This window comes from Mustela erminea, chromosome X, assembly GCF_009829155.1.
Source record: "Mustela erminea isolate mMusErm1 chromosome X, mMusErm1.Pri, whole genome shotgun sequence".
Lineage (NCBI taxonomy): Eukaryota > Metazoa > Chordata > Mammalia > Carnivora > Mustelidae > Mustela > Mustela erminea.
In genome coordinates this window covers 60,407,784-60,431,734 of record NC_045635.1, presented here as the reverse complement: position 1 = coordinate 60,431,734, position 23,951 = coordinate 60,407,784, and the positions used below count along the sequence as shown (strand labels likewise).

At 39.4% G+C, this 23,951-nt stretch overlaps 2 protein-coding genes across 4 annotated transcripts in view; one reads left to right on the top strand and one right to left on the bottom strand.

The window, feature by feature from the left end:
* Positions 1–249: 249 nt before the first annotated feature.
* On the bottom strand, positions 250–5,535 carry LOC116582278. The gene is made up of 3 exons (XM_032329700.1): positions 5,486–5,535; positions 4,725–5,444; positions 250–645 (listed from the first exon to the last, which is right to left on the bottom strand). Exons 1-2 carry the CDS (start codon positions 5,533–5,535, stop codon positions 4,787–4,789), a joined length of 708 nt encoding a protein of 235 aa, XP_032185591.1. The 3' UTR covers positions 250–645; positions 4,725–4,786.
* PHKA1 (phosphorylase kinase regulatory subunit alpha 1) overlaps positions 5,177–23,951 on the top strand; it is a 150,786-nt gene continuing 132,011 nt past the window's right edge. For 2 of the 3 annotated variants that reach the window (XM_032331389.1, XM_032331388.1), the window contains exons 1-4: positions 5,177–5,628; positions 6,403–6,561; positions 13,894–13,941; positions 15,779–15,947. In XM_032331389.1, the coding sequence (XP_032187280.1) occupies positions 5,551–5,628; positions 6,403–6,561; positions 13,894–13,941; positions 15,779–15,947 (454 nt within the window). In that variant the 5' untranslated portion in view covers positions 5,177–5,550. The remainder of the gene's footprint in view (positions 5,629–6,402; positions 6,562–13,893; positions 13,942–15,778; positions 15,948–23,951) is intronic. The other variant, XM_032331390.1, reaches the window with a different exon arrangement.

Here is a 23,951-nt window from a genome sequence, read left to right as displayed (position 1 = left end):
AAGAATAATTAATTAAGTGTTGTTAGTGCAATTGGCTAACCATTTAGGAAAATATTAAGTTAAATTTCTATTTAAACCCACTTCTAAAAATAAATTATAGAGGAATTAAAAGAGTAACAGATAAAAAGCTAAACAATAAAAGTATTAGAAAATTTGATAATGTGTTAATGATCTCAGACACAGAAAGACTTTATTAGTTTTTTAGGGCTTCCATAACAAATTACCACAAACTGGGCAGTTTAAAACAACAGAAAATTATTCCCTCACATTCTGGAAGCCAGAAGTCCAATATCGAGGTGTCAGTAGGGTTGGCTTCTCACAGAGGTACTGAGGGAGAATCTGCTCCATGTTTCTCCCCTAGTTTCTTGTGGTTGCTGGCAATCCTTGGCATTCTTTGGCTTGTAAATGCATCACTTCCATCTCTGGCTCTGTCTTCACATTGCCTTCTCCTCCCTATGTATCTTTTCCTTTTCTTATGAGGACACTTGTCATTGGATTTAGGGACTAGTAGGAAATCAGGCATGACTTCATCTCCAGAACCTTAGTTACATTTGCAAAAGCCCCTTTTCCAAATAAGGTCACATTCACAAGTTCTGGGTGGACATATCTTTTGGGGAGTCACATTCAACCTCATATAAAGGCCTTCTAAAATAAGACAAAAATGAAAAGGCTCATCAATTTGACTTCATTAAAAATGAAAACTATATGAAAGCACCATAAAAATGAGAATAGACGGACTACTTATGGCAAAACAAGTACAATATCTTTTAGATTTCTTTTTTTACAAAAACTAAAATGCAGAATACATATATTTATTAAATTCCTATAAATCAATAAGAAAAACAGCCCAATAGAGAAATGACTAAGTATATAAAGAAGTTATAAACTAGCTAAATATAGTATAATAAAACATAAGAAGATGGTTAATGACATTAGTATTCTGGCAAATGAAACTTAGGTAAGATACCACTTTGTACCCATTAGATTGCTCAAAATCAAAGTCTAATGTCAAGTTTTGGTAAGAATGGGTAAGTGGAGACTCATTCACTACTGGTGGGTGCCGATAATTTAAATGGCTTTTTGGTTATATCAAAATTTTTTAAATGCCCATTTCTAAAACATCATTCACAAGATGATATGAGTATATTCTCTGAAGTACTGTTTTTAAGAGTTCATACCTGGAAATAACTATGTAAATGCTCATCAATAGAGAAATGCCTATTTCTGTAGCAAAAATGAGAGATTTTTAGTTTTCAATCCCAGATGCCTGGGTGGCTCAGTTGGTTAAGCGACTGCCTTCAGCTCAGGTCATGATCTTGGAGTCCCGGGATCAAGTCCCACATCAGGCTCCCTGCTTGGCGGGTAGTCTGCTTCTCCCTCTGACCCTCCTTCTTCTCATACTCTTTCTCATTCTCTCTCTCAAACAAATTAAATCTTAAAAAAAAAGTTTTAATCCCTTAGAAAGTTCCAAGGTCTAAATATATATGAACTTTTTGTATTATAGCAAGTTGTTCTGTTATGTACACACATTAGTACAGATGGCTATTTTGAGACAGTGTAAGCAAAACTGGTTATAACAAATGAATTTGTATTCCCAAGATTTATTTTTCTCTCAGTATGTTATAGTTTTGAGCTACAGTTTTGGAAAGATATATGACAGGTATACTTACCAACTGTGCCTGAAATAATTACATTTTGAAAAAAAATACCACTACAAATCTCTAGCTTCCCGTCATTTCTTCATGTTGAAATTATTCCTGCATGAGTTAGTTTACTTTACATTTCTCAGTTGTATTTGTTTAAAATTTATACCCTGCCTACTTCCCGAATGATTTTAAGATAGCTTTTTTTTTTTTTTTTAAGATTCTGTTTATTTATTTGACAGAGAGAGAGAGATCATGAGAGCAGGAACACAAGCAGGGGAAGTGGGAAAGGGAAAGCAGGCTTCCTACTGAGCAGGGAGCCTGATGTGGGGCTCAATCCCAGGATCCTGGGACCATGACCTGAGCCAAAGGCAGACACTAAACTACTGAGCCACCCAGACACCCCTAAGATTAAGCTTTCTAAAATTAGTGTATATGAGACAATTAAAAATAACTCAACTCATATGAGTATATGTGAGGGAGGGGTTCTGAGTGGGAAAGTACCTAATTCTTGGTTACTTATATTAAATTTAGCTCTGAACTTCCTGGTAGGAGCACTGAATAAAGAGGGACTATCCCAAGTTAATTAGACCTGACAACTCTTTTCTTTTTCTTATCCTAAATTCTGAAAAGTATTTCTTGCATGGTTTTTACCTATCCAGGAAAAATGTCCTCTACAGAACTTTTGCAAAAGCTGCAGAGGTTTTCCTCATATCCTAACGCATCCTTGAGAATGTCTTTTAATGAAAGTGTTGGCTGATTTGGGGGTTTGGGGTTATGGGGTTATTTTGTTCCTTTTTGGTGAGACTGGGCTAATGTGATTCAGTTATATTGCCTTCTGCTGTGGTAAGAAATAAAATATTTAACAAAGTATTTATTAAAAGATGGCCCCTTTAGCACCTGCAAAAAAAAAAAAAAAAAAAGAGTAACGCCTACATAAACCATGGTCTATGATAACATGACTAGATCTCCATGATACAACTTTGCATGACTAGAGCAATCTGCACAAAAGGAGGTAGAGTATAATATTGTTTATATTAAAAGAATACACAAAAAACAAGAATACTTTATATGCATTTCTATGTATATATCTTAATCCATAGGGGGAAAAAAATCTGGAAGGATACAAACCAATCTTACAACAGTGGTTACTTTTGGGAAGGGAGATAGAGGAGCCTGTGACTGTGGGTGATAGACATAGGGAACTTCAACTTTACCTGTAATGTTTTAACTTTTTTCATGAAGAATGTGTTTATATAGTACTTCTATTTTTTTATGATGTTATGTTAGTCACCATACAGTTCATCATTAGTTTTTGATGTAGTGTTCCAAGATTCATTGTTTACATGTAACATCCAGTGCTCCATGCAATATAATTTAAAAAAAAATTGAAAGAGAGTAAATGGGAAATGATGGAAAAGATATAGCCTCAGCAGGGAGCCTGTTTCTCTCTCTCCCTCTGCCTGCTGCTCTCGAGGGTGGTGCACGTGCACTCTCTCTTGCTATCTTTCTGTCAAATAAATAAATAAAATCTAAAAAAATAATAGTGTTTACTTCATATGGTTTTGTATAAAACAAAATAGTACTTGGGAAGGAATAAGGCATATGCATTATTTAAAGGAGAGACCCGTGCTAATGAGGCCAACATAAACCATCATAGTTCTATTTCTCATTATCAACCAGCAGTCTGGTTCTCATGCGTCAGTCTCTTAAGATAATTGGCATGAGTTAGCCTCCTGACTCTGACGAGTTCTGGGGCACTGAGGAGATCAAGTTTCTAAGGCTGGAGGACTAAATACCCAGCCCCGACTGAGGTTGAAAGCACCAAGGTAATGCCATCCAGCCAGGCCTCCTGTTAGCCAGCCAGTTACCTTTCTTGGTGTCACCCAACTTTGGTATTCCTAACCTATTCATACTTCTAAATAACTTGGGGTGGGAGAGGTCTGTGCAGAAGGAATAGAAAGACTAGAAAAGTTACACTAAAATATTACCAGGTGGCTATGTGTGTGAAGGAAGGTGATTTGCTTTACTTTTCTATACTTCTCAAGTTTTCTTTAGTGAGCGTTTATTATTTTAATATTTTTAGAACATTTTTAAATGATGGTAAGGGGAAGAAAAAGGGCAATAGCTTGAAGGGAACGAGGACAGAGACAAGGCTTCTGAGGCTACAAGCTGGGGGGAAGATGTCAGGGAGTTGGAGCCAGAGCAGGGAAGATCAAGCACTCTTTAGTCGAAAATGAAGTCATTTTCTCTGGAAAGACTTTTTCTCCCCAGCGCACTTGGGCCTTGAAATGGCTTATTTGCCAGTCCTGGCATATGCTTAGCAAGTGACTGCAATGGAAACTATTTGCTTGGGAATTCTAAGCGAATCACTGTACCTAATTGTATCGTTTACTAGCTGTTGAAACTGAAAGTTCCAGATCTGAGTTCTTGAACATTTCCTCATTCCGAGCCTGATGCTAATTTGAGCAGGGGTGTGCGGGGTGTTGAAAGGGAGGGAGCTTGTGAGAAGAGATTAAATTTACAGAAATAAAAAGGTAAATGAAAATGCAAAATCACTGCAGGCTGGGCGAGGTGGCTAGAGAGGGCTTAGAATTAGAGATTCTCAGAGTTGGATTTGAAAGGTCTAATTCTTACACTGAGATTCAGAGAGCAGTTGGCACTTAAAACGAGCTTTGAAAAGCGTGCAGACTTTGCGCCAGCAGAGATTAAGCGTGGGGATTGAGGAGAGCAAACACAGGGAGCAATGGCCCTGGAGTCAGGACACGCAGCGGGGTGCAGACCGAGAGTACCCCGTGGCAAATGATCGGTGTTACCTACAGGCTTCTTTTCTATCCTCTCTTTAGCCCCTTTATATTCAGCTGAATCTTTTTTGCCTCAGCCTTGTGACCTACGTGCGCACGGGGAAGCCTTCCAAAGCAGTTACACAACCTCCTCCGGCTCCTCTCCAGCCAAGGCTGTCCCGAGGCACTGCTTCGTCCCTGCTCAGTCCCCCACCCGGGGAACTAGTTGGCTCAAAGCACACCACGGGCCCCTCCTTCCCAGGCCCGGCTAGTCACCAGTTTCTAAGGAACAAAGTACCTTAGGGAGTTTTTTCTTGTCTGTTTTGGATCAGAGTGAGGAGTTCAGTCTGAACTTTTAACTCAAAAGTATAAAATACAGTAAAATCCCGGATATTCCAATTCTCGAGACCCCGGCCGCGAGCGCGCTTCCTGCCGTAGTAAGTTTGAAGTGGGTCCTAGTTTCCTAAAAGCTAAGCCGGCCGAAGTAACAGCCGCCTCAACATCCTGCATGCACAGCAAGCGTGGAAAACTGAAATAGTCATTGGAGGTGTTTAGAAAATAAACCTCTGAAAACATATTGCCTACGGTGACACATTCTCCGCCGCGGAGCGGGCGGGGACGCCGAAGAGCGGCGCGGGCGAGGCGGGCCGAGCCGAACTCCGAGGACGCAGCGCGCAGCTGCCAGGACCCGCGGAGCCCGCCCCGCCTCCGGCTCGCGTCTCCCGCAGGGTAGGGGGGGGCGCAGCCGCCGGAGACCCGCTGCCGGCCTCCGGGCGGGAACCTCGGGGCCACAGCCGTGTCCGGGAGTTCGGCTGGGGATACAGGATCCTCTCCTGGAGGCCGGACGGGAGTAAGGGTGGCAGAGAGACGCCGGGGCGGCGGAGCTGCGGCTGGGCTGAAACCGCGGGAGTCTCGAACAATTGCGGGCGTGCGGTGGAGCCCTAGGGGTAGCCGTAGCTTGAACTGCCGGCGCAGGGCGTGGGCGGTGGGCGGGCTCAGCCGGGGCCTGGCCCTCTGGCTTCCCACCGCGAGGGCGGAGCTGCTTTGCAGCCTCCTGACTTGGAGGGCCGAGGGCCCCTGTGGCACGCAGGCTGTTTGTCTGAGGGCATTGGAAACGCGGCGCGATGAGGAGCCGGAGTAACTCTGGGGTCCGACTGGATGGCTACGCTCGCCTGGTGCATCAGACCATCCTGTGCCATCAGGTAGGTGAAGGGGTGTCGCTTGTAATCATCGAGGATGTGCAGTGTGCTAGCCTAGACGGAGACCGCTGGAGAAACGCCGTGCGTGTGGCAGGTTCTCCCGCCGCCACCTACACCCCCCCACCCCCCAAGCTGGGGAAGCGTTAGGGGAGCCTGAAGCTAGGTGTTGGGCCGAGAACCGAACTGTGGACAAGCACAGTTAGTGGGGAGCCCTGAGCCTTGCCTTCTGAGCCTTCCCCTTCGCCCCCTCCCCTTCGCCTCCTCCCTCGTCATCCAAGCCACAGCAGGATTCCAGGGGGACACTGCTGAAAGAGGTGCTGAAGCTTGTTTATTATTGACAACTCCCTCCCCTGACCCAGGTTTGGGCATCATCTTCTTGCCCTCCAGCCAAAGAAGAGAAGTAGGGGAACATTTAGCCATTTTAAGACTAGATTAATGTGAAGATTTGAGGTACTTTGTATATACTGTTAATTATATATATTTTTTCTTGTCCTTTGATGCTGGTTTTTCGTTGATAGTTTATTCTTTCTAACTGGAAAGTTAAAACACTGCCTTTCTTTTAACAATACTCACATTTCAGACTCATCAAGCTTCAGCTAGCTTTTCCGCTTATTCAAGATAGCAGTTGCTTGCGCTTGATTGGAAGAGGTTATAAAACTCCGGAGTAGTGAAGTAGAAGAAAGACCAAAGTCCCTAAGTAACCCCTTTGATAGGTTTGGTCTCCTCATGTTAACACATTGTGGTTACCTGCTTGTCCTGTTTTTCTTGGTCTTGCAGAATCCAGTGACTGGCTTGCTTCCAGCCAGCTATGATCAGAAAGATGCCTGGGTCCGAGATAATGTGTACAGTATCTTGGCCGTGTGGGGTTTGGGCCTGGCCTATCGGAAGAATGCAGACCGGGACGAGGATAAGGCAAAGGCCTACGAACTGGAGCAGGTACTTAGAATAAAAATACAGGGATCTGGAGCAGTGTGTGGTAGTGGGGAAGGGGGTTGAGGAGCAGGGATTAAAGGAAATGTAGCTCCAAGGAGCTAAAAGAACTGTATTTTGCCTTTCTCCCACCCTCTTCACTTCCTTGAAATTACATTTCAAAAAGCTTTCCTGTATTGTACTAACTTTTTTTGGTGTAGTGGAAACATGAAACTTGCTGATTCAGGAGGGAAAGGGCACAGTCTGTTCTGTTACAGTGGAAAAACCTATCCTGGTATCTTTGCTGAAATTTATAATCCTCTTTCTAAGTAACAGTATTTTGCAGCCTTGAGCATATTTATTCTCATTGAGAAGAATATTTGGGGGCAGGTGTCTATCAGTTTACTTCATTTTTTTAAATGATAGGTGGTATTTGTATGAGGGTAACAGACACAAATTTGCAGACCTTCAAACTAGACACGAGTAAAGAATTTATTTGTTGAATTTTATACTCATGACCTCTATTTCAGAGCCTGTACCCCTCCCTCAGCAAAATAAGGACAGAGTCAGCAAATGCCTTTAAGTCAACTTTTAAGGCCCTTCACCTTTATAGAAAATAACATCCTTTATAGCACTGTTTCGGCGGAGGGTGCTTCATTCTCTTTAATGACCCAAAAAATGATATTCTGAGCTACATAGGGTCTCTTAATGTTGTGATACTGTGCTGTCTCTTGTAAGGTACATGTGAATTCTTTTCCTCTGGTGGAGAAGATTCTACACCAGCCATTTGCTCAAGTGGTATCCCTTAGACTTGGGCAATCTGAGCTGTAGTCTTCATCTATAAATCAGAATGTTGAGATTTAGTTATTTTTTAACAGCTTCAGCATATTGCAGGGTTGCAGTTTTTGGCAATAGGGAAGTTTTACCATATTGTCCTCTGCAACAGTAGGTGTTCATTATTCCTTCAAGCTGTTATTGAGAGGGACTTGGGCCCTTCAAAAAAAAACTGCTGGAGTTTTTGCTGTAGCTCAGGAAGTACAGACCAATATTTTTATGACTTATAAAAATAATACATAGCGATTGTAAGAATTTGGAAAATATAGAAGAGTGTTCCAAAAATCCTGTAATCCTACTCTTCCACCCCTGAAATCCTGCATCCTACTGTAATGTTTGGCTATTCTGATCTCAGTATTTTGTTTGTTTTGCTAGAGATTAATATCAGTACCCAGGATTCCATACCTAGTACCATTGGACCAATTTTTTTTTTCAATACCATTGGAATAAATCTATTATCTCCTTGTTGACTAGTCATTCTATGAAGTTAACATTTTTCCTTCTATGGTCCAGGAAGAAAGAATTTAACAGAGGAAGGGGGAAAAATTAAGGAAACATTGAATTGTTTACTTTAAAATTTTAATGTCTCATTAAATAGTTTTTAACATGGCCCCAAAATATTTTTCATACTCTCTTTGAAATATCTCAAAAACATTACAGCAAAAGGAAGCATCTTCAAAAAAAGAAACATTTCTCTGGAAATCATAAAATTTCTATGAACTTTTGTCATGAATTAAAACAGATTTTATTATTAGGTCTCATTAACTTTTTTCCTCAAATCTGACTCAGTTAATTCAGACTAGGGATTAGAAAACCATCTCTGTAAAGGGCCAGATAGGAAGTAATTTTGGCACTGTGGGTCACATGTGGGTTCTGCCCAACCACTCAGCTCTTCAGTTATTGCACAAAAGCAGCCAGAGATTTATTTACAAAACACATGGTGAGCTAGATTTGTCCCTAATCTATGCGAGTGGTTCTAAACTCTGGCTGTACAGTGGAATCATTTGGGAAGCTTTTTTTTTTTTTTAAAGATTTTATTTATTTATTTGACAGACAGAGACCACAAGTAGGCAGAGAGACAGGCAGAGAGAGAGAGAGGAGGAAGCAGGCTCCCCGCTTAGTAGAGAGCCAGATGCAGGGCTCGATCCCAGGACCCTGGGATCATGACCTGAGCCGAAGGCAGAGGCTTAACCACTGAGCCACCCAGGTGCCCCCTTGGGAAGCTTTTTAAGAAATACCCTTACTGGACCCCACAGTTTAGATAAATCTCTGAAAGTGAAGCCTTGGGGGTTTAATATTTTTTTAAAAACTGATTCTAAGTGCAGCTGGGGTAATAACCACTGATTTGTGGCCAATAAGTAAGTATAGATTAAATCCAGGAAATCCATAAATTAAATTCCCATCTACTCTCAATTCTCCATTACTGTGTGGATTTTCCCAAACCACTGATTGTTAAACATTTTTACCTTTCCTTCCAACTCTCACCTTGGTTTCTCTCTAAGAAACAATGTCAGAGAACTAAAAAGAATTAGGAGACAAGGGTTTAGGGGACTATTTCTATCTTAGATTGTGAATATAACTATGCACATATATGTTGCCCTTTGCTCTTAGATATAGAATATAGATATAGAATATGTGCATAGAATGTAACTATGCACATATATGTTGCCCTTTGCCCTATATATAAATGCCTTTGCTCTTAGTCACATAGATATAGATATAGAAATACACCCATAAAAATAAATAAGCACACAAATAGACATAGCTCTTTGGATACCTCCAGTTCTGCTTCCTCCTCAGTTTTGTTCTCTTTATGTAGTCTCTTATCTTTTCTCAGGAGTTGAACCATACCCTTTGTAAGAATGACTTCCCAAACTGCATCTTTAACTCTGGTCTCACTTCTGTTTCAAAACATGATTTTCATTGTCTTCTGTTCAGTTGCACCTGGCTTCTCAAGCTCAGAATATCTGAAACCCTGTGTTCCATACTAAAAACAAATAAGAGACTACCGAAAACAGCAACTTAGCATACAGCCTTTATTCTCTTATTGGTGTCCTCGTTCTACCTACATCCACCTGGGCAATGTTATTTAGAGAATTTCCTATAGTGTATTTGTGGAACATTAGGTCAAGTAGGTTTGGGAATACATTAAACAGTGGGTTTCTTTACTCCATTATTTCTCAGAATCTTTGATACATTAATGCGCATTTCAAATCTAACATGAGAGGGGATTTTACAGCCTTTCCAGAATTTCCTGGACTGACTAGTGTTCTATAAAACACTGCCCTTAGGGTGATTTTGACTTGTCCCTTTTGCCTTTTGATACATGCAGACCAAAGTCTGTTGATTCTTATAATTTTTCCTGAATTCATCTCCTCCTACTATTCCCTTCTACCTCAACCACAGTCTAGACTTTCATCACTTAACACTGTTGTGAAGATTTAAATTATATCATTTGCATTCTCAACAATTTTTCTGTGGCTTTCATTTTCCTACCAGTAAAATCCAGATGTTTTCGATTGATAGGCAAGACTCTCTAGGGCTTGGTCCTACCCTGCTTTTTCAGTATCGTTACATTCTGGTGCCCTGCATTGTCACCCCCATTTCCAACCAGGTTGGTGTCTTCATTACTCCTCTAACAATCCCTTAATGAGAATACCTGACATTTGTGTAAATACTTTTTTTTTACTGCATACTTCCCCATAATTACTAGTATTTTATTCTCACAGTACCCTGTGATTTAGGTATTATCTACTCCAATTTACAAGTGAATGGACTGAAGCTTGGAGATGAGGCTGGAATTTGGTGGTGCCATGAACACAGCCTGGACTTAATGACTGCAGATTAAGTCTTTCTGAATTTTTCCAACATGGAAATCTGGACATTCTCACCTCTGAACCTTTTTACAGGTTGTTTCTTCCACCCACAGTGCCTGTTCTCTTCCAATCTGAACTAATGCTCCCATTTCAAAGCCCAGCATCAGTTCTACTTTTTCTCTGGTTTCTGTCCTAAGACTACCACTCAGGTGTACAGTGACCACTTCTTTCCCAGGACTGCTGTCTTGGAGCTTCTAGATCACTTGCGGTCTGTACCACTCAACATGTTCACTTTTTCATTTAGCAGACTTTATGTAATGTGTCATATGTGAGACCCCGTACTATATATAAAAACCAAAATGGGACAAAATCTTTATATTTAGCTCTTAACTTCTTATTTTTTAAAATTTTTAATTTACAAAAAAGTTTAAAGAATAGTAAAATGAGCATATTTGCATACACTCTTTATCCAGATTTACTAAATTGTTAACATTTTGTCATATTTGCATCCTCCCTCTCTCAAAATGCATGCACACACACATACACACACATGATTTTTTTGATAAGCAATTTGCGAGTTACTTGCAAACATGGAATATACATTTTTAAAAATAGAGCCTGCTTGGGTCTTGGGTGGCTCAGTAGGTTAAGCATCTGACTCTTGACTTCAGCTCAGGTTAGGATCTCAGGGTCATGAGATGGAGCCCCACATTGGGCTCTGTACTGAGCACGGAGCCTGCTTAAGGTTCTCTCCCTTTCCCCTCTCTTGCTCCTTCTCTCTCTAAATAATAATAATAATAAAATAATAAAGTCCACTCAGTCCATTGACTTAAAGTTTTTTTTTTAATTTCATTTATTTATTTGACAGAGAGACACACAGCGAGAGAGGGAACACAAGTAGGGGGAGTGGGAGAGGGAAAAGCAGGCTTCCCACTGAACAGGGAGCCCAATGTGGGACTCGATCCCAGGACCCTGGGATCATGACCTGAGCCAAAGGCAGACACTTAATGACTGAGCCACCCAGGTACCCCTGACTCAAAGTTTTATTTCTGAACCTGGTCTCTGTCCCTTTTTCTTAAGGAGTTTATAATCTAATGAGGGAGACAGATATATAAGCAAATAATTAAACAATACATTACACTGTATCTATAGGAGAGAAATACAGTAGAAAGTTCTATGGGACACAGGCAGGAATGTTTTTACTTTGAACAAAGCAAGGAAGGATACACAGAGGAAATGGATTTTAAAGGATAACTAGGAGTTGTTAGATAGACTGTGTTTATATTTTAGTTTTTTCTTTAACTCTTGTGTTCTGTCTCCCCTTTATCTTTATGTTCCACAAAGTCTGGTAGAGTGTTTTATATATTTTAGATGACCAACAAACATCTGATTGTACATATACCTGGAGAGAGATAGAGATGAATACTTACATATATATGTTTGAGTATAGTTATATATCCTTATATGTCAATTTACAAATATATAGATCCATATTCTCAAAAAGAGTAGGTGAGAAGGTGTCACTTGATGTAGTTATAAGCTCTACTATATGAATGAACATGTATAATTAATGCTAACTAAAGCACTGAAACAGAAAATGGCCAGTTTGGGGGAACACAAAGTACACATAGTTTCCCTCATTCCCATATCCCCATGCTTTCTTTTTTTTCTTCCCCATGCTTTCTATTAATTTAATCCTGACTTTCAAGTTAGAACTTGAGAACAGAAATGACTGACAGTGGCCATTCTAGGAGGACAAAAGTAAAACCAGGAATTCTCCACTGGGTCCACGATTCCCATGTTTACTGTTTAAGTTAAAGAAAACATAGGGGTGACTGGGTGGCTCAGGGAGTAAGTGTCCAATTCTTGATTTCACCCCAGGTCATAATCTCAGCATTGGGTCATGAGATCGAGCCCCCTGTTGGGCTCTGTGCTGGGCATGGAACCTGCTTAAGATTCTCTCTCTGCTCCCTTTGCCCCTCCCCCTCCGTGCTCTTGTGCTCATTCTCTCTCTCTCTCAAAAAAAAAGAAAAAAGAAAATGTAGGTAGCAGTAGCAGGGCTTGATGGTAAAGACAGTTGAAAGAATGTGATAGAAACCTGTGAATATGTGGTGACATATAGAAGATAATTCAGAATTGAATCAAGTTCCCCACAGAGGAGGCTGTGTTAAATGCTTTCTCTAACAGCGTGTATTAAAAGGATGGTCTCTTTTTTTAGGGTCAAAGTAGTGATAGAGATTCTCTTTTTTTTTAACTTTGTGACAGAGAGAGAGAGAGAAGGCACAAGCAGGGGGAGGGGCAGAGGCAGAAGGAGAAGTTGACTCTCCGCTGAGCGGGGAGCCCAGTGCGGGGCTCAATCCTAGGACCCTGGGATCATGACTGATCTGAAGGTGGGCGCTTAGCTGACTGAGACACCCAGGAGACCCCCCTCTTTTTTGTGATAGGGATTTTCTTATGGGGTGGCAGTCAGTTTCATTATTTATAATAAATGCTTCATGCTCTAAAGGGTGACGTGATCATATACTGCCTACCTGCTCTCTCTTATGTGTAAACACACGCACTTGCTCGCTCTTCCCCCCACGCCCACGTATATATACATCCCTTGATCTGTAAGGGGAGGGCAACACTTGTAGACAGAAATAAGAAAGGGAATTCTCCCAAGGAAACACCTTTTATTTGTTCTCAGTAAAAGACTACATAAAGACTTGAGCATAATTTAATAGATACTTATCCTTATTATGCCTATTGCTTATAGTCCCACTTCAATGTTTTGAAGGAATGACAGAATGACCTGGCTCCCAAGCAGATTAGTTTTCTGAGATGTCCTGAGGCCACCTTTGAACTAGCATTCCCTGGAGTAACCTGTTTATATTTCTTTTGGACTGTGAAACAGAAAGCTTAAAGAAATGGAGAAACTGTTTGATACTGTGTTTTTCCAAAATATATTGCCTATCCTTGCCACTGTTGATGAGCCCTTCTAGTGTCATGTACTATAACTAGTATAGCATATTATTTCTCTACCATATTGTAATTTTATTATTATTACTATGTTATATTATGCCAACTAGTACAGTATATAGTTGGTGATCAGAATTTTGGAATGTGAATGGAAAACTGAGTGTGTTAGAAATTGCCAAGCCCTGGTAAGAGAAAGAGTGATGACTTGAGACTAAAGAATGACTGTAGCTTTTTTTTTTTTCATGGAAAAGAGGTTGAGTTGCACTAACTATTCCCCTTTGCACTTATTCTGAATTGAAGTTCATTTATTCTTTAAGGAAAATATACAGATAAATATTTCTGTGAACTCCTGAAGATAAGTCTTGGCTACTTTAGGAGAAAAAGTGATGATGTTGGCTTCTTTAGGGCATAGGATCTATGATAAAATATCCTCATAGCTTTAGGGCTTATGAGCTGTCTTTTCTCCCAGCAAAATGTCCTCTAACAGGATGGTTGGCATGGTTTTGCATAAACCTCTTGGAGCTTGGATTTTTTTTTTTTTGACCTGAAAGAGGCACCAACTGCCACTTTTGATTCCACTTTTAGCTGCAGTTTAGCTCTTCTGTGTGCCTATAAAGTAAATGCCATGTAAATAGGAACCCAGGATAGGGTTACTTGTTCTGAAAAGGTCATGTACCAACTGCAGTTGCTGACTAAATGTTCCTGCAGCTAGAGGTGTTTATAACAGTCTTGTTCCCATTTATTTCTGCAGAGCGTAGTGAAGCTGATGAGGGGCCTGCTGCACTGCATGATCAGACAGGTATGGCATTGTTAACAGCTCCCTCTCTAATAAAAGCACAGTGTAATAGTATCTCTACCCTTTAGGAAATGTTCACAGCTTATATTCTTTCGATTTCACAAATAATAGACAGTGATTTTAGAAAATTTATAGAATCGAGGAGGGGAATGTCGCCCATGATCTCACCACCCTGTTACCACTGGAACGTTTCCTTCCAGTCTTTTTCTCCCCCTGTACAAATGCCTTTTTTGATATACTTCATCATGACTGTACATGCAATTAAGTACATTGAGTAAAGATGATACAGGCATATAAGCCCTCATATAAAACCCTTGGGACCAGATACATTTTAGAATACAGATTTTTTCAGATTTTTCAGTACAGTGCAAATACTAGAATATTGTGCTCTCAGCAGGTCCAGAACAGCACTGCATCATCAAAAACATTAATCTCTCCATAGGGAAACATGCATTTTCACACTCAGTGAAATAAGTAAAGACTACAAATGTCAATTTGGATCAACTGTTGCCACCAAACAAATTTTGGCACAGAACTTAGAGAAGAAGAACCTTTATGGCACTATTTTAGATTTTAGGATTAGAGATTAGTGCCAAAGGCTTTTATCTGCTTGGATTAATTTGCATTTTCTGACCTTGAATGAAGTTGAACATCCTTTCCTGTGTAGATTGAAAACTTGCATTTCCTCTGTTAATTGCCTATTGGGTCCTTTGTCTATTTTTCTTCTGGGCTGTCTCTTTCATGACTATTTGAGGAGTTGCTATACATTATGGATATTAATGTTTTGTCACATACACTGCAAATTTTTTCAGTAGCCTGTGGTTTATCTTTTGGGTTTGCTAATGATTTTTTTTTCATTCAAAAGGATTTTACTGAAAAAGAAAAAGTGTTTTACTTTTATCCTAGGAGATCTTTACACATGTTGCACACATTGAATCTAAACTGACTTTCTTGAGACCAAGATCACATTTTATTAGAAGTCAAGGCCCAGATTAGTAAAATGACTATCCACAGGCACACCACAAATCTAAGGTAGAAAGAAATCAACTCCAGACTTCTGAACTTCTTTGTCAGTGCTCTTGCCTGTATTAGCTCATGGCTATCATTCATTGCTATAATTTCTTTTTTCCCCTTCTCTGCTCCTTTTTTTTGTATTTTAAATATTTGAATTTTCTATTTTTTACCTTACCAAACAGGTTTAAAGCCACCAACTTCATGAACCTTATTTAAAGGTAGTAGTTTCTACGACATATCAAATGCACATATAACCAAATCTCGGTTTCAGGAACAAAGTCTTTCAGTTGTCCATTGCACGATGTTTCCTTTCTGACCTCTGGTTTCAGCCCTCATTCCTACATTTTTCTCTGTCACTCCATGTATCTCTCTCCAGCAATTTCCATACTCCTTCAAAATAAGTCCCCTTATCCTAATTTCCCTCCAAATTCCTCCCTCTGTTTCAGGAACAAATGTATGTTTTTTACAACTCAGCTGGCTCTTCTTACTAGGCTGTTCACACTCAACCCCTCTGCATCTCAGTGGATATCTGCAGTGTGGCAAAACAACCATCCAAAATGTGAAAGGGAGGTAGTGAGTAGGAAATAGTTGGCCTTAATTGGCCTGATTTTGTAATTAAATTGCTTAAATTAAAACAACAACAACAACAACAACAGCAAACTTTCCTGGTGGCCTTAGTATAGGGAAAAATAAGTAACAATCTACTTTAAATATTCACCATCGCCTGTAAACCAACCGCAATGAGATATGTTTGTGTGCTGCCGAAGGATGGCATGTGGGATGATGTTTCTGCATTGCCTGCCTTTACTGTTCTTGTTTTCTTCAGGTGGATAAAGTCGAATCCTTCAAGTATAGTCAAAGTACCAAGGATAGCCTCCATGCCAAGTACAATACTAAAACCTGTGCCACTGTAGTGGGTGATGACCAGTGGGGACACCTGCAGTTGGACGCTACCTCCGTGTACCTGCTCTTCTTAGCACAAATGACTGCCTCAGGTCAGTAGCAGGACAGAGTGGCTGGGAACAACTGCAGTGAGGAGCACTGGCTCCTGCACCTGTGGCTTCTCTGGGAAACGACATAGCCATTGACCTTTCTCAAAAACACCCAATGGAAATACAATACTTTGCACAGTTTTTACAGAGAAACCAACTCTCTGAGATCTAGTTAATATTCTTTTCCCTTGAAAATAAGTCTGGGGTACTAAGCAATTGTTTTTAAATGGAGAACCAGGAAATCCGGGGTCTATTTTATTTAGATGGGTATTCTTTGTCTTTCATTAATCCTCAGATACCATGAGATGGTGAGATCAGAAAGAAGGGCTAGGGTTTATTGCTTGTTCTCATGCTATACACTGAACAGCCTTTAGTAAGTACTAACATAAACTGAATCACCTACTTTCTACTATTCTTTATATATGTATTATAAACAAGGTATCTGTCTAAACGCATCTAAATTACATTAAAGGGAATTCACTTAGGAATCAGAATTCAAATATTTATTTTTTATTATTGAATAATAACACTCTTTTTAGATGGTTTTGTTATTAGGTTTAGGTCTTTACCTGAAAAAGGAAAATGTAAGAACCAACATAATTCCCTTTTATTTTTCCTAACTCGGGGAGGATGATGAATCTGATCACACTCTGTTTGTAAATTAAACAGGACCTTTTCCAGATCTTCCTGAGTAAGTAAATGTACTCAGAATACCACATTTTTTGACATTCGAATTTCTTTGTCTTCCTATCTGGCTATAGAATTCCTGAGTACTAAGGGCATTCGGGGCAAGAATTGCCCCAGAAAATTCTTGTTCTCATTTTCTTTCATAAATAAATATTTGATGATAAAGCCTTCCTTTTTTTTCTAAACCCTCTGGAATGCACAGACCAGAAGCTGAAATACCTTCTATTAAAATGATAACATGGCTATCCTTATATTCCCATATTTTGGAGGGGAGGTTCCTCCATGAATAAATATATATTTCAGATTTTATACATTTATATAGAATGGCAGCTATAACTTCATTTCCAGCATTCTTTTAGTACCCACTCTGAAGTATTTTTCTACAAAGCAAATTGTCTAAATATTTCTTATAGTTTTGATTTTGAGTCCAGAAGGAGTAGAAATATACTAAAGAGGCTTATATAAGACATACTCATTCAACAAGTATTTGTTGATTTCTGACTTAATATTTGATTTTCACCTCAATAAGCTGACTTTGATAGGTGCTTGGAAAAAGATGGATATAATTTGATTGGGCTGGGTGACTTAGTTGGTTAAGCATCCGCCTTCAGCTCAGGTCATGATCCCAGGGTCCTGGGATTGAGTCCTACTTCAGGCTCCCTGTTCAGTGGGGAGTCTGCTTCTCCTTCTGCCCCTCCCCACTGCTCGTGCTCTCTCATGTTCTCTCTCTCTCTTTCTCTCTCAAATAAATAAATAAAATCTTTTAAAAAAATAAAGGTTGATCAGACCTTTGCAGACTAAATAGTAATAAGTAGAATTTCACAAGTCGGAGAAGGAAAGGGAATAGCATGACAACAGCACAAAAGTTGGAAAGATACTGGCCACCTAGGTAATACTAGTTATCTTCTATGGCTAGAGAGTAAGATAGATCTAGAAAAATGCCAAAAGGTGAAGCTAGACAGTTGGAGCTAGCTGTTTAAAGGCCTGTAAATCATGCTAGGTAGTTTGGAGTTTAGTCTATAGTCATTAGAGAATTACTCAGGGTAAATAATCAAGAAACTTTCAGATGATTGGCTCGGTAGCAGGAGGATAGATTGAATGGATGAGAAAATTAACCTGGAGGACTAGTCAGGAGGTTAGTGGAATACTTTAGACAAGAAATGATGGAGAACACATGTAAGGCAGTACCCTTGAGGTTGAAAAGGATAGATGTGAGAGGTAATCAGTAGATAATGTATGAAAGATCTTCATGGAAAATTTTCATCTTTCATGTAAGTAATTCTATGCACATGTTTGGACTCTTAAAACCTTGATTAAAAGAGAGGCTTAGTTAGAAGCTGACTGCCCTTCCCCCAAGCAAAATAACCGTAAATTGTGAAAATAAATTTATAAAAACCCAGCCATTTAGTCACTGGACATTGTCCTAAGGGCATACGGCAAGCAGAAAAACATTTATTTAAGCAAATCTGAATCTTGATAAGAGCAGCAAGAGTGTAGCATTTAGACTACAACCTACTTCCTCCCTCTCCCCACTCACCATGACAGAAGCAGTACTCAGCATGAATGCAGCCAAGAATATAAGGCTTCCTCTTCCCCTACCTCCCAGTTTAGGGCTATGATATCTCCCCGAGAGAGGTTTCCAGCATTTCTCATTCTCCCCACCTCTGTGTTACGGAAGCTCTGGTCCAGCCAAGAATAACTAAGGGATGTGGAACTCTACCCCTACTCCTCAGTCCCACCCATGGAGCTTAACCCCAGACAGAGCAATCCAAGAATAATAGGCTTGGCCCACCTTGCTTGTAGCATGGAGGGACAGACAGGCCACAGACAGAAAAGCTCCATAGTCCTTCCCAAGAAAACTGACTTTATTTGGAACTGACTGTGGGAAAGTTCAAGTCTAAGGGCATTGAAAAACTGGAGGTTTTTTTGTTCTAAGAAATTAAGAGGAATTTTATAGCTCAATCAGAGCAACAAACTAACCCATAGCCTAGCTAGAAGTTTTAGCAGAGAGCCAGGGACAGAGACAGCTAAAAAGAGTTATCCTAGGGTTAGAACAGGTGTCAAAGGCTGGTCTCAAAATCCTGAAATGAGGTTTGAATTTAATTGGATGAGACTGTGGGACAGTTTTTACTTCAGAACAATATACAGTATAATAGAGCAATCAGCTGGCAATTGGTGGAGTTTAACAACTGAGTATGATACCAACAGAGGCAGACACCACAGACTAAAACAAAACTGCGGTCTTCCTTGGTTGACAGTGTGTATGCCCAAGGCTACATCCTCCAGGGAACAGCATCAGAGGCTCCATACTGTGGGAAAAATAGATTTCATTGAAATTGTCCAGCCAAGTCACTAAACAAATAGCAAGTAAACATAAACAAGCCCCATACAGGAGGGTATTGATATATCTAAGGAGTTTCTGCAACATATTTTCTGCATTATCTAGTTTTCAACAAAAATGTATGACACATGCAAAAAGAACAGGAAAGTCTGAGTCAACACACACAAAAAGCAGGTAATAGAAACTGCCTTTGAGAGGAACCATTATGTTGAATTTAGGAGACAGACTTCAAAACAGTTACTATAAAAATGTCCAAAAATCTAAAGGGTACCATGCTTAACAAAGTAAAGGAAAATATGATGAAAGCATTTCATCAAATAGAGAATATCAATAAAGAGATAAAAATGATCCAAATGAAAATCTTGTAGTAGAAAAGTATAGTAATTTATTTTTTTTCCAAATTTTTATTCCAATTGCAGTTAGTTAACCTATAGTATAATATTGGTTTAGAGATAGAATTTAATAATTCATCACTTACATCTGACACCAAGTGCTCATCATAACAAGTGCCCTACTTAATACATATCTCCCATTTAATGCATCTCCCAACTACCCCCCTCCATCAGCCCTCAGTTTGTTCTCTGTTAAGAGTCTCTTATGATTTGCTTTCCCTCTCTTTTTTCCCTTCCCATATAGTCTTCCATTTTGTTTCTTAAATTCCACATACAAGTGAAATCATATGGTATTTGTCTTTCTCTGCAGCCAGATAAAATGCTTATTTCACTTAGCATAGTACACTCTAGCTCCATCCACTGCAAATGACAAGATTTCATTCTTTTTGATGGCTGAGTAATATTCTGTTGGGTATATATACCACATCGTCTTTACCCATCAGTCAATGGACATTTGGGTTCTTTCCATAGTTTGGCTATTGTTGATAATGCTGCTATAAACATCAGGGTATATATACCCCTTTGAATCTGGTAAGTACCTAGTAGTGCAATTGCTGGCTAATAGGGTAGTTCTGTTTTTAACTTTTGGAGGAACCTCCATACTGTTTTCCACTGGCTGCATCAGTCTGCATTCCCACCAACAGTGTAAGAGTGTTCTTTCTCCAAATCCTCACCAACATCTGTTGTTTCCTGACTTACTGATTTTAGCCATTCTGACCAGTGTGAGGTGGTATCTCATTGTGGCTTTGATTTGTATTTCCATGATGATGAGTGATGTTGACCATCTTTTCATGTGTCTGCTGCCCATCTGTATGTCTTTTTTGGAAAGATGTATATTCGTGTCTTCGGCCTACTTCTTAACTGAATTAATTTGTTTTTTGGGTGTTGAGTTTGATAAATTCCTTATAGATTATGGATACTAACTGTCCTAAAGGAAAGATTCACGGCAGCCATACTCTTAGTTTCAAAGGGAAAAAAACACTATTGATATTATAAAAAATCTAATAGAAACAGAAAGAAGAAAAGGGAAATCTGCACAGAGATGAGGGCAATAGTAAGCAGTAAAGGAGTATAAGACAGAGTTATATCAAATTGAGTACTTAAAACATCCAATCTCCTTAGTTGGGGAATCCCCTTGGATATAGCTAGGCTGGAGACCTTATTGAGAGACCTGGACAGAGTCCTTACCTCAACTGAGACTTCCAACTGACCATCCCCATAAGGGCTGTATTTATAGATCAAATGACATGGCAAGTGATGGGGGTCTGAAGTTAGACAATCATTTGCTTATGTGCAGTTTGGAGCAAGCTGCATTCCTATGTTATCATTTATTTACATAGTCAAGGATCCTGGGCTAGGTATGCTTGCCTCCCATCCCAGATTCCACTGGGGGGCAGCAGCCCAGCCTGGAGCTGGAAAGGATGTAAGGCAAAATTTATAGATCTTGGGATCCAGACCAGAAGGGCCAATTAGCTGACCTGGAGTCCAGCTAATGTCAACTAATCAGGCTCCCAAGGTTACTTATGCAGCACAAGTATCACAAATAACATTCTTTAGCCAACCTGTGTAGGTGCAGGTCGGGGTAGTCAGTTATGCAAAAGAAATCATAGAAACCTCTATCCATATAATACACTAACCCTTTATCAGATAAGTAAATTGCAAAATCTTCTGCCATTATATATATTACCTTTTAGGGTTTTTTTTAAAGATTGTATTTATTTATTTGAGAGACTGAGTGAATGAGAGAGAGAACACGAGCAGGGACAGAGGGAGAGGGAGAAGCACACTCACCTGCTAAGCAGGGAGCCCAATGCGGGACTCAGTCCCAGGACCCTGGGACCATGACCTGAGCTGAAGGCAGACACTTAACTGACTGAACCACCCAGGTGCCCCTGTTGCCTTTTAGTTTTGTTAATTGTTTCCTTCTCTCTACAGAAGCTTTTCATTTTGATAAGTCCCAGTAGTTCATTTTTGCTTTTGTTTCCCTTGCCTCCAGCAATGTGTCTTGTAAGAAATTGCTGTGGCCAAGGTCAAAGAGGTGGCCACCTGTGTTCTTTAGGATTTTGATGTCTCACATTTAGGTCTGTCTCACATTTAGGTCTTTCATCCATTTTGAATTTATTTTTGTGTATACTGTAAGAAAGTGGTCCAGTTTCATTCTTCTGCATGTTATTATCCAGTTTTCCCAACAGCATTTGTTGAAGAGACTGTTTTTTCCCCTCACTGGATGCTCATTCCTGCTCTATTGCAGATTAGTTGACCATATAGTTGTGGTTCCATTTCTGTGTTTTCTATTCTGTTCCATTGATCTGTGTGTCTGTATTTGTGCCAGTATCATACTCTCTTCATGAGTACAGTTTTGTAACGTAGCTTGAAATCTGGAATCATGATGCCTCCAGCTTTGCTGTGCTTTTTCAGGACTGCTTTGGCTATTCAGAGTCTTCTGTGGTTCCATACAAATATTAGGATTATTTGTTCAAGCTCTGTGAAAAATGCTGGTGATACTTTTGAAAATTTCACTTGAGAGGCTAAACATATTTGAGCTGGCAGGAGGAAGAATCAGCATACTTGAAGATAGGTCAACAGAGATTATTCAATCTGAAGAACAGAAGAAAAATATAATAAAAATGAATAGAACCCAAGAGAAAGGTAGAACAAGATTTAGAGCATCAACTCATGTGTAATGAGAGTATCCAAAGGAAAGTAAGGAGCAGAAAATATATTCAAAGAAATGGCTTAATACACTTCATATTTGATGAAAAACATTGATCTATACATCAAAGAAGCTTAATGATCTCCAAGTAGGATAAATAGAGATCCACACCCAGAAAGAATAATAGTAAAAATATTAAAAAGCAGAACATCTTCAGAGCAATATGAGAAAAATGACTTGTCATGTACAAGGGAACCCAAATAAAAGTTAGCTGACTTCTCTTCAAAAAGAAAAAATAGAGGCCCAAAGGAAGTAGAATATTGCATTATTCAAAAAAGAACCTGTCAACCAAGAACTTTTATCCAACAAAACTATCAGAAATGAAGTGAAATGAAGACATTCTCGGATAAATAAGACCTGAAAATTTGTTGCTGGTAGACCTATCTCATAAGAATTATGAAAGAAGTTCTTAAGGTTGCAATCAGTTGACCCCAGATAGTAATTGGAATCTGTACAAAAAAACCAAAGTACTTGTGAAAGACAAATACCATATAATTTCACTCATATGTGGAACTTAAAAAAACAAATGAATGAAGAAACAGAAAAAATGAACAAACAGACTCTTAAATACAGAGAACAAACTGGTAGTTGCCAGAGGGAAGGTTGGCTGAGGGTGGGAATAGGTGAAATAGATAAAGGGTATTAAGAGTGCACTTAACTTGGGGCACCTGGCTGGCTCAGTAAATAGAGAATAGGACTCTTGATCTCAGGGTCATGAGTTGAAGTCCCATGTTGGGCATAGAGCTTGTTCAAAAATATATGTAAATGGGGCGCCTGGGTGGCTCAGTGGATTAAGCCGCTGCCTTCGGCTCAGGTCATGATCTCAGTGTCCTGGGATCGAGCCCCGCATCGGGCTCTTTGCTCAGCGGGAGCCTGCTTCTCTCTCTCTCTCTCTGCCTGACTCTCCGCCGACTTGTGATCTCTCTGTCAAATAAATAAATAAAATCTTTAAAAATATATATATATATATGTAAAAAAATTTTTAAAAAGAGTACACTTAATGAGACCTGAGAAACATATAGACTTGTTGAATCATGATATTGTATACATGAAACTAATATAATACTGTATGTTAATTATACTTGAATTTTTTAAAAAATGAAAAAAGAGAAAAAAAACAGTGGTAAAAATAATTATAAAATACAATATAATTACATATCTCTTCTTTCTTAACTGATCTAAAAATCAGTTGTATAAAATAGTATAATTGTATCATTGTGGCTATAGTATCTATAATATATTTGATAATGAGAGAATTAAGGAAGTGTGGGGAACAAAGCAATATTGAATTAAGGAAATAATACCAAATGATAAATCCACAGGAACAAAGGAAGACCACCAGAAATGGTAAATTACATTATTAATATTATAAAATATAAATATCTAATTTCCTCTCAACTTTTTAAAAAGATATAAAATTATATAGAGAGATTTGAGATGATGGCAGCTGAGTAGGAGGACCCTAAGCTTGTCTCATCCCACAAACACAACTACATAACTATCAAATCATTCTGAATACCCCGGAAATCAATCTGAAGACTGACAGAACAAACTCCACAACTAAGGGACAGAAGAAGGCACATCAAAGAAGGTAGGAAATGTATAGACATGCTTTAGGGGAGCTGTGGTTGGAGAGAGGGAGGAGCACATTAGAATGCACAAGGAGAACGTTTCCTCAAAGCCATTGGCTGGGAAAATGAGAAGTGCTTACTTTTGTGAATTGTTGTAACCAGCAGGGCTTAAAGACCAGAGTTTTAAAGATCAGCAGGCTTGGCTAGGATGGCAGGCAAATAACCCCAGGGGGGCAGATGGTATGGAAACAGCAATCTGAAGGACACTTGGGGGTACACACACAGAAGAAAGACAATTTTCAC

Bases quoted from the DNA above. Each gene is read 5' to 3' on its own strand.
- LOC116582278 (XM_032329700.1), bottom strand. From the start codon at position 5,535: ATGCCCTCAGACAAACAGCCTGCGTGCCACAGGGGCCCTCGGCCCTCC. The intron at 5,445-5,485 runs GTCAGGAGGCTG...CGCGGTGGGAAG, and splicing joins AGGGGCCCTCGGCCCTCCAA to CCAGAGGGCCAGGCCCCGGC.